The following is a 15,537-nucleotide window of genomic DNA, read 5'->3' on the forward strand; positions in this document are numbered from 1 at the left end:
ATAGATATTCTATGAACGTTCCTGATTATTGTATGATTTCTCTAGTTAGTTTTTTGTCCAGGCTTATTTGAGCCATCAGTCTGTTTGAAAATGAGTTTTTGCAATCCTATCAAAAGTTTGCTAAATATTTGGGCTGCCTGAGTAGAAAAGGCAAGAAATAAGTAAACACAGGTAGACCTGGGTAGAATGTTATTATTATGTCATATAGTTATAGAAGTGCTGATGATTGTTGTACCATTACTTACTTACATACTTACGTATACTACTACAATTACCACTGCTACTTCTAAACTACTTTTCCAATACTTACTGCTGCTTTTAGTAAAATTACTGACACTACTATGACTGCTGTTAAGATGCTTTTGCTATACCCATTATGAACTGCTATAAAGTGTAAATTAAAGGTGCAAAAATGTCTGGTGTCTGGTCTGCTTCAGGTGCAATGTTTCACTGCATGTCATTAAACACATCTGTCTCCATGGAGACAAGCAGGTGATACAATAAGACCAAGTTAAAAGTCAGATGTGTGTAGAGGTAACCCCGCTCACAGTAATCATACATGTTTTTCAAGATATTTGTTTAGCAATAAAAACCTGCAATTAAATAAATGCAAGATAGATATGTTGAATGCCATACTTTGGAACTTCCCAGGCAAAGCTTAATATCTCTATGGAGACAAGCAACTGGCAAATCATTCAGCAGAAAAGTTACATAGTACACATTTAATTATAATCCATTTACATAAGTACACATTTTGGATATTTTTTAAAAGCATGTATATAGTAAAACTTCCGTGATACTCAAAACAAAATATTCTGTCATAGTTTGAAAAGTAATAGTATCAGTAACTGTACTTAGATTAAACAGCCTATATTACGCTAGTTTCTGTTCTATGTTATAATGTTGTTTCCTCATCAAAAAACATACCTGGAGTTGTGTTTTGTTTTGTTCACACATGTTTAACACACAAATCCATATTATATCCATAATGCATATTTAGACTGTTCCACCTTATGACTTCCACTGTGTTTTTAAACTCCGTACATTTTCACTAGAATTATATGGATAATTTCAGCCCTGGAATTGTCAAATCTCTACTCATCAAAAAGCTAAATTAACTGTTAACTTCAAAACTACCAGTTCAAACAGTGCTTTTTGAGGTAGATATAGACAGACTAATAATTTAGGGTTACTCAAGACATGTGTGAATGAAACAAAACATGTTTTTGATGAGGAAATAATATTCTAACGTGACTTAACGCTTAATAACGCTTAATATAGGACTTTTAATAGTAGCAGTAGTAGCCTTGGGAAGAATCTGTAGTATCAAGTCAATGGAGTGGACAACAGTAGAAATAATACCACCACTAGTAAATGAAGAAGAATTACTTTAGTTTATTGTATTTCTCTTACTGTGCACTGTTCCAGTTGCTTCTCCAGAGCCTCCGAATCTCCCAGCGCCGGCCACTCTTCATTTAAGAACACATCCACATCTGCCATCCACTTCTTCAACGTTTTTACATCATTCTGAAAAGCAAAACACACAAACACAAAGGTAACGCACACATCAAACCACATTATTTATTTATACGACTTTAGATAGACCTCAAATTGCATGAGCTTGGCCATCAGCTCCTGCAGCCTCTGAGCGCTGTCTGTGAGGGTGGTGCCCAGTCGTCTCCATCGTGCCAAGATCCCGTCCAACTCCGCGCGGTATCTGAACAAATACACAGGCAATAAATCATAGAGTTTTTATTGTTTTACTGGTTCCAGACTGGAATTCAACATCGCAATTTATTTTTTATCTTTTAGAAAACTTTAATTAAAGTAGCGGTAGCCAGTGGTCCTGGAGCCCTGTTTTTGTATTTGTTTCATTTCATTTGGACAACTAAACTTCATCTTTTCCATCAGAGATTAAACAAAACAAAAGGAGCAGACAGAAGAAAAAACTTGCCTACCCTGTCTCACATAACAGACAAAAAAGTGATAGCTATTGACATTTTGACATTATTGGCCTGAGCCAGTAACAGAGTAACTTGGCAAGGGCTGCTCATCGTAGAGGTGGGTGTTATCCTCTAATTTGTAGAGGTACTAGAGCTTGGTTGAGAAAGATGTAGAGCTATCCATGTTTGTGTGTGGTTTCCCCAGTGTGTTGAGAGCTTATGAGCCAAACAAAAGTGTCTCGCTAGAACAGAGTTTCATTTCAATTGGCCATTGTTTATCCATGAGTTAGGGTGAGGGTTAGGGCAACATTTAAGATAATCTACATTCATCTGTGTTGAGAATGTGTGCTCTATGTATGTACAGTATGTATAAATGTTACTAATACATATGTTTTCTGTTCTATTCTATTCTTCTAAGTTCTTCTCTCAAACTGAAACTCAACTGAAACTCATACAGGAAGTCCACTGTATTTTTAAACTTCACACATTCACTAGAATCATTTTGACAATTTCAGCCCTGGAATTGCCAATCTTCTTTTGATCCAAAAGTAAAAAGAGCTGTTAAATTAAAAACTACTTTGGAGTTTTGTTTTCTTCAAATTTAGAGACACTCTGTAAAACTTCTGATGGAGTTTGATGACCATATATTTAAACTGGTAGCTCAAATAGCATGAAACAGGCTCTTTACTTAGTTTATTAAAAAGTAATCTTATATTTTTTGGTCACTATTTCTCTATCTTTCTTACTTCTGGCAAATTTCTGGTGGTGCCTTCTGGAACACGGGCTCCACAGCTGCGGTGAGGTAGTCCACTTCCCCCTGGTGCTCCTCCACGGACACCTGCAGAGCCTACCAACCAAAACAAAACACACTTTAAACACATTTTTTCTCTTCTATCTGACATTCTAGAGGAGTAGCCAACTGAAGCTAAGTCCTTTGCAAACTAACTGGTGTAATAATGATGTAATCTGATCTTCAAAATAAAATTAAAAGGTGTATTTTCAATTTAATAATAACTAGCTTAACTAGTTTTAATACAATACCAAATTAAATCATGGACAAAAGTATAACAGAAAGTACAATTTAGTTATTACCTTTCATATATATAAATGCAAATAATTCTTATTCTGGTATATAATTTCTGTAAATAAAAAAGTGAATGTTTCTCCTATAGACATTGATCCAGAAATGTTTTTTTTTTTGTCTGATGCTTCAATAATGGTAAATAAAAATTAAATAAAAATAAATACTAAAATAATTCTTATTCTGACGGCATAAGTAATTTCTGTAAATTTTGTCCCATAACCATTGATTGGATTTCTAAAGAAGTCTGATGCTTCAATAATGGTATATATAAAAAAATAAAATAAAATAAAAATAAAAAATAAAATCAAATATATTCTCATTTCCTATAATAACAAAGGTCACCTCCCCAGCCTACGTAGCAAAACATATTAAAGCTTTAAGTCACTTCTCTCAGACATATGCGCCCTGCCTCCATATTTTCTCTGCCCCTTTCCTCTCCATTCAAACATTCAGTGTGTCAACACGTCTCTGGGGGAGTGATTTCCCAGCATCCTCGCCTCGTCATGTCATTTATTGGAGCTCCATCTCTCAGACAGTGTGCAGACCCCAGCGCTGCAGGCTATAGTCTCACATTATAGAGGGGATGGGTTGTGAGAGGTTAGAAGTGGTCCAGAATTCACTATCACTCACTAAGGAGACGGTCTGGGCTCAGAAATAACACAGCAATTGTAGATTTATTTTGATTTTGCACAAGTCTGAATGTTTATCATCTTATTGTATTCTTTTGCATTTCTTTTATGACTTTGTTTTTTGTATGTACATTCCTGTCCATTGTATGTTTTTTTCAGTGACTCATTTGTATCTATATAACATTAACAGTTTGTGTAACTTTATTTACATTACATTATTTATTCAAAATGATAATAGCCTAAATTTGTTGCAAGGGGATAGTTAAACCAATGGACTAAAGCAAGAGAAGCCCAGACGGAACGAGGACTGAACCAGGACTTAACCAGGTCTGTACTTCTATTATACTACAACTTCACAAAAATGGAAAAACACATTAAAAACATTAACATTTACCAACAATAGTTAGACAATAGTCTGATCTTATACTTGTTCTGACCCAGCTCAAGATGATTCTAAAGCTAAAGGTTAATTTCTGTCCTGTGAATCTGACTTTTTATTATTGATACTTGCTCAAATAAGTATCTAGTTTCGATACAAGTTTCAGTATCAATTAGAATCTGATTTTCGATTTATTGACAACCCTAACTCAGACCACCATTTTGCTTACTTTGTTGTACAATTAGTTTACACTCCATCTTCCAATAAAAAAACAATCAATTTCAGCAAGTCACACACAAATCAATAGTCACGATTGATTCAAATATTCGTAGGAAGTAAACAGGCAGCCATGATACTTGCTTTTGGTGTACTCTGTCTACAGGAAATTGTCCAAGGAAAGAAAATCCTCGTTTGCAGCAGGTAGCTCCATTTGACTTAGGTTAGCTTAGTTCCAGTATTGGACATTTGTTAGCTAGCATGGCTTACAAGCTACAAACCTGAATACATTTGCTTTATTTTTTGACTTTCTGAAGTTTAGCAGGACCTACAGTATATATACGTGTATATTTTGGGCTGCCATTACGTAGTGATGGAGTAGAAAGACCACTTTGGAGCATCATTTGGAACACAGTGCGATCCATTGGAAAGTTTTGACCTTTATTAAATGGGCCATTTTGCTTGCTTTATGTGACAGCAAGGCTACAACAGTCATTCTGTTTAGCCAGGCCTGCACCATTTATGAGTGCAATGGAAAATGTTAGTTCTGCTACGCCAGTATTATGCCCTTGGCCCAAATAAGGGATTTCAGGGTCACAGATTACATGAATGATTATGTCAAAAAATAAAAATAAAAATCACTCCAACCCACCTGCAACCACATAAAAAATAAAAGAAATAAAATAAAATACAAAATATAATAAAAAACTAAATTAAATAAAACACAACACAATAAAATATAATAAAATAAAATAAGCAGATGTAACTTTAACCAAATAAAGATTTTGAGAGTGACATATTACATGACTGATTTACATTTACATAAAATAAAATAAATACAATAAAAAAAAAGTAATAAAAAAATAAATAAAATAAAACACAATAAAATACAATAAAATAAAATGTGCAAATGATGCAATTTTAACCAAATAAGACTGCTACACATTACATTAATTATAAAATGTCCAGAAAAAAATGTGTTAAAAAAAAAAAAAAAAAAAAAAAAAAAAAAAACCCACACACACCTGCAACCTTTTGATTTAAATAAAATAAAAATATGCTGTGGAGGTAACTATCAAATCTATCTTTGGTTCATAGCTGTGTTCAAGGCTCAGAGGAATAGCTGTAATGATGAAAATAAAAATAAAAATAAAAATAAAAATAAAAAAAAATAAAAACAAAAATAAAAATAACGAATGTGATCCAACTACACTAAAATCTATAACCTTGATTGATTGCTGCGTTCAGGACCCAGTGGAATAGCTGTAATTATGAACGCCCTCTGAGCCGTCTTTCAAATCGACAAATCATTTTTTAATATGTCAGCCATTTTGTTTTTGGTCACCCATAATTTATGTTACCTACAAGTACAAGAAAACATGTGTATCCGATCAGGAGCTGGCGCGGTCTTATTGAGCGATTAGACAGGAAACAGCATTGAAATTAGCAAACACCTTATCTGCATGCAGGACGGGCCGCTAATTATTATCTACAATCAACTTTAATTAATCTCTGTGTTGCCGTGATGCTACAAGGCTATAATCAGGTGAAAAGACGTGTAGTACATGAGCTCTCCAGTGAGGGCGTCCTTGACTTAAGATGATAATAACCTAGACTTATGATTCCTCACAACAGCACAATATAGATTCACGTTCGAAAAAGATACAGGAAGTGAATAATGTATAGAGTAGTCTGTTCACAGTCGAGTTTTGAAAGTTTGTGAGGCCAGAGGGCAAGAATCCAAATCTTTAAGCTGTTAAGAATTTATCAATGTATCGATTCAAGGTCTTCACTCACAGAATCCTGGTTCCTAAGGTTGACGTCGGCTAAAGACATTCTGGGTTGACCAAAAATGGGCTGGTATATGAAATGAGCTTTTAAAATGAAAGTTAATCAGTATCTCTGTGATATGACAATGTATCTGACCAAAACTACACTCACAATTTTACGAAATCTCATTCAAAAATAACAATTTATACAGAAATGTACTAGTAAACTGGGTATTTACAAGCAAACAAAGCAGAATAAACCCATAATTCACTTCCAAATCCTCATAAACCAAGTCAAATAATTACTCGACTGCTAAAAACTTTTGGTCAACTGATACTCAAATGGGCAGTTATTGGATTGCAGCCCTACTGGTTACATGCTATAAGTGAAATATTAAGTATACCTTTTACAGTTAAGTCCTACAAAATTGCTTTGCATTATGATTTGACATGTTTCACTCCTGATGCCCTTCCTTTGATTACTGTGTTTGTAGTTGGCAGTGGGGGTAAAGCGTCTTGCCCAAGGACAGACACAATGACACTACAATTTAAACACTATCAGAGAGGAAAAGTACCAACCATTTACTCAACAATACAATTTACAATACTGTCTCCAAATGTATTGTGATGCTATATTCGGTTAAAACATTTTAACATGTTTTATAAGTTTCACTTTTGTTTTTGACGGTCAGAGTCCCTCCTCCCTTTGCTCTATTCTCCCTTATATTATAGCTATTCTCCCTTCAGAGCACCATTACAACACAATCAGTACGGATCCCACTAGTCAAAATACTGCACATAGCATCAGGATTGTGAAGCCGTAGTGTATTGTTTCACAACACGTTTTTACATGGGATGAGAAGAAGGCTTCGAAATGGGGTCTGGAAGAGATCACTAGATTACCCAAACATACACGAATCACATCTAAAACCTCTTCAGGCATGTTTTTTTGACAAAGACACAACGTTACAACACGGCTGAAATTTACATAACACCCGCTGTTTAAACCCAAAGCCTTGCCTCTCATTATAATGGACAGCGGCTGAGATGAGATAAAAGTTGCTCTTGTCCTAACACTGTGTCTCTTTGTATTGGTCTGCTGTTTGTCTGTTTGGGCATGTCTCAGTGCGGGTGTGAGGAGTGAGATAGTGACAGTTATTTTCTCCATAGGGACGTAATAACACACACAGGAGACACCGCGCCAACTGAATCTTAAGCATCCTTCTCCAAAAACATCATCTTTGTATTACCCACAGCAACAGCCCACTCAAGTCATCGCGTATGCATGTGTCTACTTAAAAGTATCAAATAGAAAGAAGATGTACTGAAATATTTATGGTACAACACTCAAAAGAACTTACGCCGTTTGAATTCTAATCACCGGACCACCTGCATAAAGTAGAAGCAGTAATGTCTGTGTAATATTTATAATCAGGCTCTGAGAAGAGCTAAAGGGAAAAGTCAATAGATTTAATGTACTTTAATGAAATAGAATACCGGTGGCATTAAGGTTTAAGTAAGTGGGCGCCTCTGTTGGCTGCATTAAATGTGTACTTTGCAACTTTTCTGGAGTCTCTGTGGACGTCACATTAACTTATCTTTTTTGATGGAGACAAGAATATAATGCCACCAGGCTAAGTGACAGTTCAGATCTGTGGAGAAGCGGTCATGCTCGCAGTAAGAATTTGAAAGCATATTTTTGGAGGGATTTTTAAAAGGTCCTGCATTACGACTCTTGTAGGCTTTTGGCCATGTTAGAATGTTCTTACCTCCTCAAAAACATACCTTGGAGCTGTGTTTTTTTTCCATTTGGATTTGAGTAATCTTTTATTATTAGTCGGTCTATATCTTCAAAGCTCAAAATGGTCTGTTCCACCTTGTGATGTCATGATAGTACTTTTCAAATTAGCAGCTTCCTTTTACCATTAATTCAGTAGAGATGAGTAATTCCAGGGCTGAAATTATCCAAATGATTCTAGAGAAGGTGGTAAGGAGTTTAAAAACACAGTGGAGCACATGACATCACAAGGTGGAACCAGGTGTTTCCTGTATAAGAGAAGAGCTCAGCCTAATCATGCAGGGTTTGTGTGTTAAACATGTGTGAATTAAACAAAACACAACTCCAGGTATGTTTGTGATGAAGATGGATACATTTAATACCTCCATGGAGACAATCAGGAGGAAGAAAGTTCCATGGTTCACTTTAAAAGAAGACTGTTTTGATCAGACGATTAAACTTTGTGTTATCTGAAGCAGTTGGCTCAGATGGGACATATCGCTGTCAAAGGGAAACACATCTAATGATGAGTCTGAAAACAAATGTGGAGGCTGTCTGCACCACGACAAATTAGAGAGAAATCATTCATCTGAGGCTTGTTTTTCACACGGTTCCAAATCCTTTTTAAACACCAAAAAGTTTTATTAAAACAAACCCAAAAAGAAGATTTCCATGGCCCTTCCCTTCCTGCTTTGGTTTAAAATTTCTAATGTCAATCAATTGTAAATCAACTGTCAACCTTGGACGTCGCAGTTCAGCTCTTCTGTTTTTGTGCTCACATTCACTGTATTTAAAGCCTGAAAACCCTTAATAAAAACTCTGATTTCATTTAAAAGCACTATAACTGATTTTTTAAAAACATGAAAAACTGAACTGCTGCATGTGAGATGGTTTGCAGTGGTCCAAAGTTGCACTTTATGCATTGGGAGCATCCAAATCATTCACTGCAATGGTAAATGATCACATTTTTACATAGCGCTTTTCTACCTTCAAGGCACTCAAAGTGCTTTACATCACGGAACCACTCACCCATTCACACACACACGAGGTAGGTTAAGTGTCTCACACAGCTCACAACTCTCAGAGACCAGAGCAGAGTTTTGCTGTAACGGTAAAGCTAAAAACATGTTTAGCACACAGACTCTGTATACTTTGGCTGAATTCTTCACTCAAGCAGAAAACTCTGTTCCACCTTGTGATGTCATGTGGTAATACAACAAGTGCTCCACTGTGGTTTTAAACTCCAGCCCAGAGTCCTGCATCAGGTCGGGGACCAGCCCATTGCTGAAACCGGCGGGTTTTGACATTCTGGAATTTTACAGGCGGGTATGCGGGCAGGTAGTAATTACACACAGGCTGGTCAGGACTAAACCAGGTCTAAACCAGGTCTAAACCAAGGACTAATCTTGGACTTAAGAGAGAAAACCCCAAGCCCGTGGAGCAGGGTGTCCACAAAGTGCGATCAGGCGATTGCTGCCCTTACCTCCGTGAAGCGTGGAGCTCTACGTCGGTCTAAGCGAGTGCACCTCCGAACCCGTCCCAACAGTGAGTCCTGGTTCAGTTCTGGTTTAGTCCAGGTTTAGTCCTGGTTTAGTCCCGTTTCTGTCCTAGTTCAGTCAGGGTTTAGTTCTCCTGATTCAGTCCTGGAATCAGTCCTAGGTTAGTCCTGGGTTAGTCCTGGGCTAGTCCTGGTTCAGTCCGTGGCGCATGCAACGTAAAAGTCCAGCATTTCGATCAATGTTTCTTCTGCTCAGTAAATAATACCTGTGAAGTGATGACAGTCGAGTCGAGTCTGTGAATTCGTTTTCATACTGAAAGCGTAACCATTTCATTTCATTTCGTGATTGTTATTCTTGAAGTCATAACTTTTCAATTCGTATTCTGATGGATACAGCAATTAGAAAGCTTTTAATCTGTGTGTGATTTATCACGGGCACGGGTGGGTATCGGGTGGAATGTTAACGAGTCTGGGTGGGTGCGGGGTTAACTTTGATATAAACACGGGTTAACGGATGGACTTGTGCAGGACTCTGCTCCAGAAATTGCCCCTCTCTACCGAACTGAAAGTGAAAGGTAGCTGTTAACATTAAAACTATTGCTTCATGACATCACAAGGTGGAAACAAGCATTTGAGCTTTGAGGATGTAGACAAATAGACTAATAATAAAGTATTACTCAAACAGAACACAACTTTGATGAGGTATCAACATTATAGCGTGGCTTAAAGTGCACAAGAGTCAGTTTTGAGTAATACAGGGCTTTTAAAACAAAAGGGAAAAAAATCTTTATTCTGGACAGAACAACAGAATCAAAGCTATTCCAAAACTACATCTCCTGTGGGGGACTGCAGTGTCCAGCATTGAAAGCAGTTAACACGTTCTACCTGATTTGTTGCGTCATATTAGCCCTATATGTTGTTTATTCCTTAAAACATCTTCCATAAATTTCACTGAGGGAATTGTTGCCGTCTCCGCTCCACTCTGTTGCGTCTCTCTCCCCCTTTGCCTCTGACTTAATGGTCCTTGTCATGTATTTTCTTCTTCTATCCTCTTGTCCAATAGCATCTTCTAACCGCCGGTCGTTTTGGCTCTTTGGCATCACCGGGGGCAATAGAACTTTACGACGTGTAGTAAAAACTGATTACAGACTTATATGGCCCTGCGGGATTACACAGACACTGTCATCCGCTTTATAGGATTTGCAAACGCTTGGCAACAAAACGCGAATTACCTTGGGCACTATGCAGAATCCAGTAATAGAAATGGACGCATATTGGATTTATGTGAGGCTAGGGCAAAACTACATTACCCAAGATGCATTGTGTGTGGGTTTTTCATACCTGGATGTCCTGGAGTCGCTGCTCCATGATGGGGTATTCTGTGACGGCGGTGGAGGGGATGGCGAGCTTGGCTTCGCATTGTTGTAGCCATGCCAACAGAGCAGCGATGGTTTCCTTGTACCGAGCCGGCGGTAAACTTTCCAAAACTGGACACAAAAGGAGAAAAATCACAGAAAAAAATCACCCAAAAAACAAGACCACAGAGACCAGTATATGCCCATGGAACCCATCTGGACGAATGAAGGATTACACAGATATGAGACCACATGGTAATATAAAAGAAAGTACTATGATTTAATGTTGAAAATCACATTCTATTGTCTAAATGAAGAGTGTTTTTATTGTCAAGTATCAAGTCTATGCCTGAGTATCGAAATTGAGTTTTAGTAGAAGTTTTAATAGAATTTTACTATTGTGACGGCATTAATCATTACATAGCTTGTTTACTTTTACAATGTTTTGGCACATGTAACCATGAATAAATACTACAAAGCTAAAATTAAATTCTGTCAAATCTACCCATAAAAGTCTTTAACACTGATATGATTCAAATCACCAAGCTCAGTAAACCACAATCCAATACGAACACCCCTTATTGTAACCACGAAGTAACGGAGCATTTAACTGGCTAAACATTTTCATTCATTTCCTTGTTTGGTGAATGGAGCCTATGCCAGCAACCATTAGCCTTAGGTGGTCTCTTCCTTGGTCATTTATTAGTTGTGGGGCTAACACTTTTAAGGGTGTACTGTGTAACTTTTCTAGGACCTGCTTGTTTCTATGGATATGTCATTGCTCTGCATGGAATATTCCACAGTACGGGACTGGCAACAGCTCTACCTTACATTCATTCAATTACAGATGGTTTTATATACCTAGAAAAAGCATTCTGTCTGTGAGCAGGATTGACTCTCCACAGATCTGACTTGTAACTTAGTCTGATTTGGCCTCCATGAAAATAGAAAACCATACTGTGGGACATTCCAGATAAAACAATAACACCTCAGTTTGACGGACCCTCCACCAGAAAAGTTACACAGTGCACCTTTAACATGAAGAGACCACCATCTAGACATTACTTATATATTTTTTTCTTTTTCACCATTTAAAGTTACCACACGACCACATCAGCTCACTCTCTCTTAAATACAATGTAGTTTGCCAGATAGCACCCACGGAGTGTCACGGATGTTTGGAGTGACAAATGTCCCAGCCCACCATGAACGCCTCGCGCTAACAACACTGTTGCTAAGCGGCTTCATTTCAAACCATTATAAATTACACATAAGCACAAGATTGCATTGTGTGGGTAGATAAGAGATTCAATGGGGCCACAATTTCTTAAGGCCTCCAATTAATACTATTGTGTGGATTCCATTTAGCTTTGTTATATAATATTAAAATGTTGGCTATGTTAATTATGGTATTCATGGACCTAAAAATGTAATCAAAATAACATCATGGCCACAGACAGATTAGATTTATCTAATATCTACCATAGAAGCTGCTAGAATGTAAGATATTTTTTCAAGTGGAGATTTTGGAATAAAAGTTTATATTTCAGAAGCAAAGATAAAAGAGCATCTTGAAAACTGTTTATACTGGTTGCAAGTCTGGAGTGATCGTGAAAGTTCATTAAAGATGCAGCATTTAAATGTTAAAAGTGTCCATTGAAAGTTATTACTTTGCCTTGAATGTCCCACAGCATGGCATTAAACTTATTTAGCTCCATGGAGACAAACCGTTCAGATCTGTAGAGAGATGAGTCAATAAGAATGGATTGATTACTGGGAAAGTTTAGTAAGAAATCCTTTAACTGAATAAAGGTAAGATTTTAATTAGAGAGTTAAATGCCATACTGTGGAATATTCCAGACAAAGCACTAACATCTCCATGGAGATAAGCAGATGCGACACACCCACCAGAAAAGTAACGCAGTGCACTGTTAAATGAAGAAAGCTGGTTCTGATAGCAACTTGGTGACACTGAACATTACTATTCTCAAAGCAATGATTCTCTGTGTGTCTAGTTTTATCATAGTGACTTAGATCTGAGCTGTTGGCCCATCGCAGCTCCCTGACACCTCTTCACCTCTTGTGTTAGCGTGTCAACCAGTTCAATTTGTAGTGCTATAACCCCACCGGCAGCACGTCTCTGCTCGGATAGGGGGAGGGGGGGTGGGGTGCAGCAGACGTGGATGTAAACAGAGTTGATGTGCTATTTATAACATGGAGAATGGGCCTAGAAGAGAGAGAGAATGAAAGAGAGGCAGCTGGATATAGGGGGGACAGAGAGACGACTTCTTCTTCTTCACCAACACAAACGTAAATTTACTAAGAGTTACGCAGATGGATACAGACACTCGCTCAGACACATTATAGCAGGCGGTTCCCCAAAGCTGAAAAGGAACAGAGAGCTCAAAGAATGTGATACGTCTATTTGAATCGAGACCATTTCTGTGTGGCATTTACGGGAGATTTTGGAGTTGGGAAAATCACAGAGCGAAGGCTGTAGTCGATGAAAGAAATTCTTGATTGTTTAAAGATATGTCGTACCGATCAATTAGTTGACTGAAAAGGGGGCGTGGCAAAAGCTCTCAAAAATACTGAAATATATCTCTGTATATCTGAAGCAAACTGCATTCACAAAACCAGATCTGCAGAGGAAGTTCATACAAAAACAACTTTCTGCAGAATAAAGTACTTGGAAACTATATTTATATAAAGACAAAGAAAACTTTTGGTTGACCTGCTTTCTAAAAAATAGACATAATGCTTTATTTGAAAAGTTTAGTGCGAAGAGATAACTGCACAAAACATGCTGCTTTCTTTATTATTTCTTTCTTATTTTATTTGTTGTGGACAGCACATATTAATGAACACTTAATTCATTTCCTAATTTTCTTCTTCAGTCCCTCGACAGGTTGCTCTCTTTGGGGAAAATGCTCAAATTCGACATATATAGGCCCAAAAATAAGCATGTGTTCTAAACAATCAGTAAAAATCCCAAAATCAAACATCAATCGCTATTAATAGTACAAACGATTAGCCACAACCTGTTCTTATTATCCACTTTGCACATACCCAGTTGCAATTGCCTCTCTCGCGCCCTCAGATCCTCCAGCACCTTCTCGTAGTGCTCTTTAAATGCACTGATATCTGCATCCAAGAATGAAGGCTCCTCCTCTCCCTCCTTCTCCTCCTTCAGCTCCTTCAGTCTGGCCTCCAGCTGATCCACCTGGGGCTGGAGCGAAGACAGGCGCGCGATCTCCTCCTGGGACCCCCAAAACAAAACCGGTCAAACTATTGTGCAATATATACAGTATACAGTATGGAATATCCACTCTTTTGCCACCCCATTTACTTCGTGCTTAATCAGTCGCACGCTATCCAAATGTTGAAAATACTTAATGAATAGGAAGCCATGCAGGAAATTGGACTAGCTCAGCAAAAAAAAAAAAGAAAAAAAATAATAAAAATGGAAAAATTAAAGCAACCATGACTTTATTTTCCTGAACTTTAAATGAGCTACAATGGAACAATATACAGAAACATTATGTCAATTTTCTGCTTTGACAAGGATGTTCCACAGTGGCGTTTAACTATCACCATGGAGACAAGCAAGTGAAGCGATCAGAGCAAGTTACAGGTCAGATCTGTGGAGAGGTGACCTCACTCACAGTAAGAATACATGTTATTTGAGGTATTTTTGAGCAAGAAAGCATGGCTTAAAGCTCACAATAGTCAATTTTGAGTCATATAGGACCAAGATGGATAATTCTAATGTCATGCTGTGTAATGTTTCAGGCAAAGCTATCTCCATCTCCATGGAGACCAGCAAGGGGCAGATGCCGCTTAAACGAACTACTATTCATATAACAATTTTTTCTGTTCCAAACACTTTTTTTAATGCTTTTACAGTTGCGGAATAAGTCCAGTTGGTTTTATTAATGGTTTTATTTTATGCACAAGCTCTGAACTTTCAACAAAAAAACTTACGAAATGTTCCAGTATAATCCTCATTAATTTCTAAACTAACTTCTTATGCAAATCCAATGGCTGTATGCCTTTGTAATATTAATACTCGGGTTTGACTTGCACAGAATACTAACTCGCTTTGGAGGTTGCCTTTGTATGTTATGAAGCCTGAACAGGAAGGTCACCCCATACTGTCATTGAGAGAACATGTACTGTCATCCAAGTACATTCTGGGATATCTATTCAGCTGTCAACAAAGGATATGGCAGGACACATGGTCACCAGCAAATGTACTATTAAAAGGACACAATAGAATGTTTTATACATAACAGGAGGTCCATGGGGTGCTATTAAGAAAAGTTACTATAGCGACAGACGTTGTATTAGGAACTGATTTTACTGTAATATTTTGGATACTTGTTCACAGAATTTAAGTAACCTTGTGCATTGTCAGGTTGCTTAACATTTGACCTCACAAAAGTTTTTTACTAAGATGGTTAAAGGACATTCTGCACTGTACCAACATCAAGGTTTCAATCCAAAGTCATTTAAAAAAAATTATAATTTGCCAAAAAATCACCCATGTTTGAGTAGATCTGCTTATTTAGCCCCTCTCCAGAGTTGAAAAAGATCAAGATACACCTTGTGACATCATTGAGAGGCAATCCAAGAAGCTCTCCTTGTTTTTTAAGTCCATACGCCTTCACAAGCGATACCTTCTGACCGTTTTACACAGAAAGTAAAACACTATTATGGTATATATGCAAGTGAATATTGATACTTTGCAGCTGTTACTCAAGTTAGACTATAATCTGACCTTTGTTTTAACACAAAATGACCAGAAAGAGTTGACTTAGTTGAAACTACACTCACTAGGTGAGTTGGTTTGTGCTGTTAAACAAGATAACACATAAAATTACAGCC

General features: G+C 37.3%; 1 protein-coding gene across 2 annotated transcripts in view; it reads right to left on the minus strand.

The window, feature by feature from the left end:
* Nucleotides 1–15,537, minus strand: part of dmd (dystrophin) — a 229,785-nt gene that overhangs the window by 147,709 nt on the left and 66,539 nt on the right. For both annotated transcript variants that reach the window (XM_055164366.1, XM_055164360.1), the window contains exons 19-23: nucleotides 13,720–13,909; nucleotides 10,637–10,782; nucleotides 2,690–2,790; nucleotides 1,606–1,717; nucleotides 1,414–1,527 (exon numbers count right to left, since the gene is read on the minus strand). In XM_055164366.1, coding sequence (XP_055020341.1) covers nucleotides 1,414–1,527; nucleotides 1,606–1,717; nucleotides 2,690–2,790; nucleotides 10,637–10,782; nucleotides 13,720–13,909 — 663 coding nt within the window. The remainder of the gene's footprint in view (nucleotides 1–1,413; nucleotides 1,528–1,605; nucleotides 1,718–2,689; nucleotides 2,791–10,636; nucleotides 10,783–13,719; nucleotides 13,910–15,537) is intronic.

This window comes from Boleophthalmus pectinirostris, unplaced genomic scaffold (genome assembly GCF_026225935.1).
Source record: "Boleophthalmus pectinirostris isolate CB_2022bp ecotype Guang Dong unplaced genomic scaffold, ASM2622593v1 HiC_scaffold_11, whole genome shotgun sequence".
Taxonomy (NCBI): Eukaryota; Metazoa; Chordata; class Actinopteri; order Gobiiformes; family Gobiidae; genus Boleophthalmus; species Boleophthalmus pectinirostris.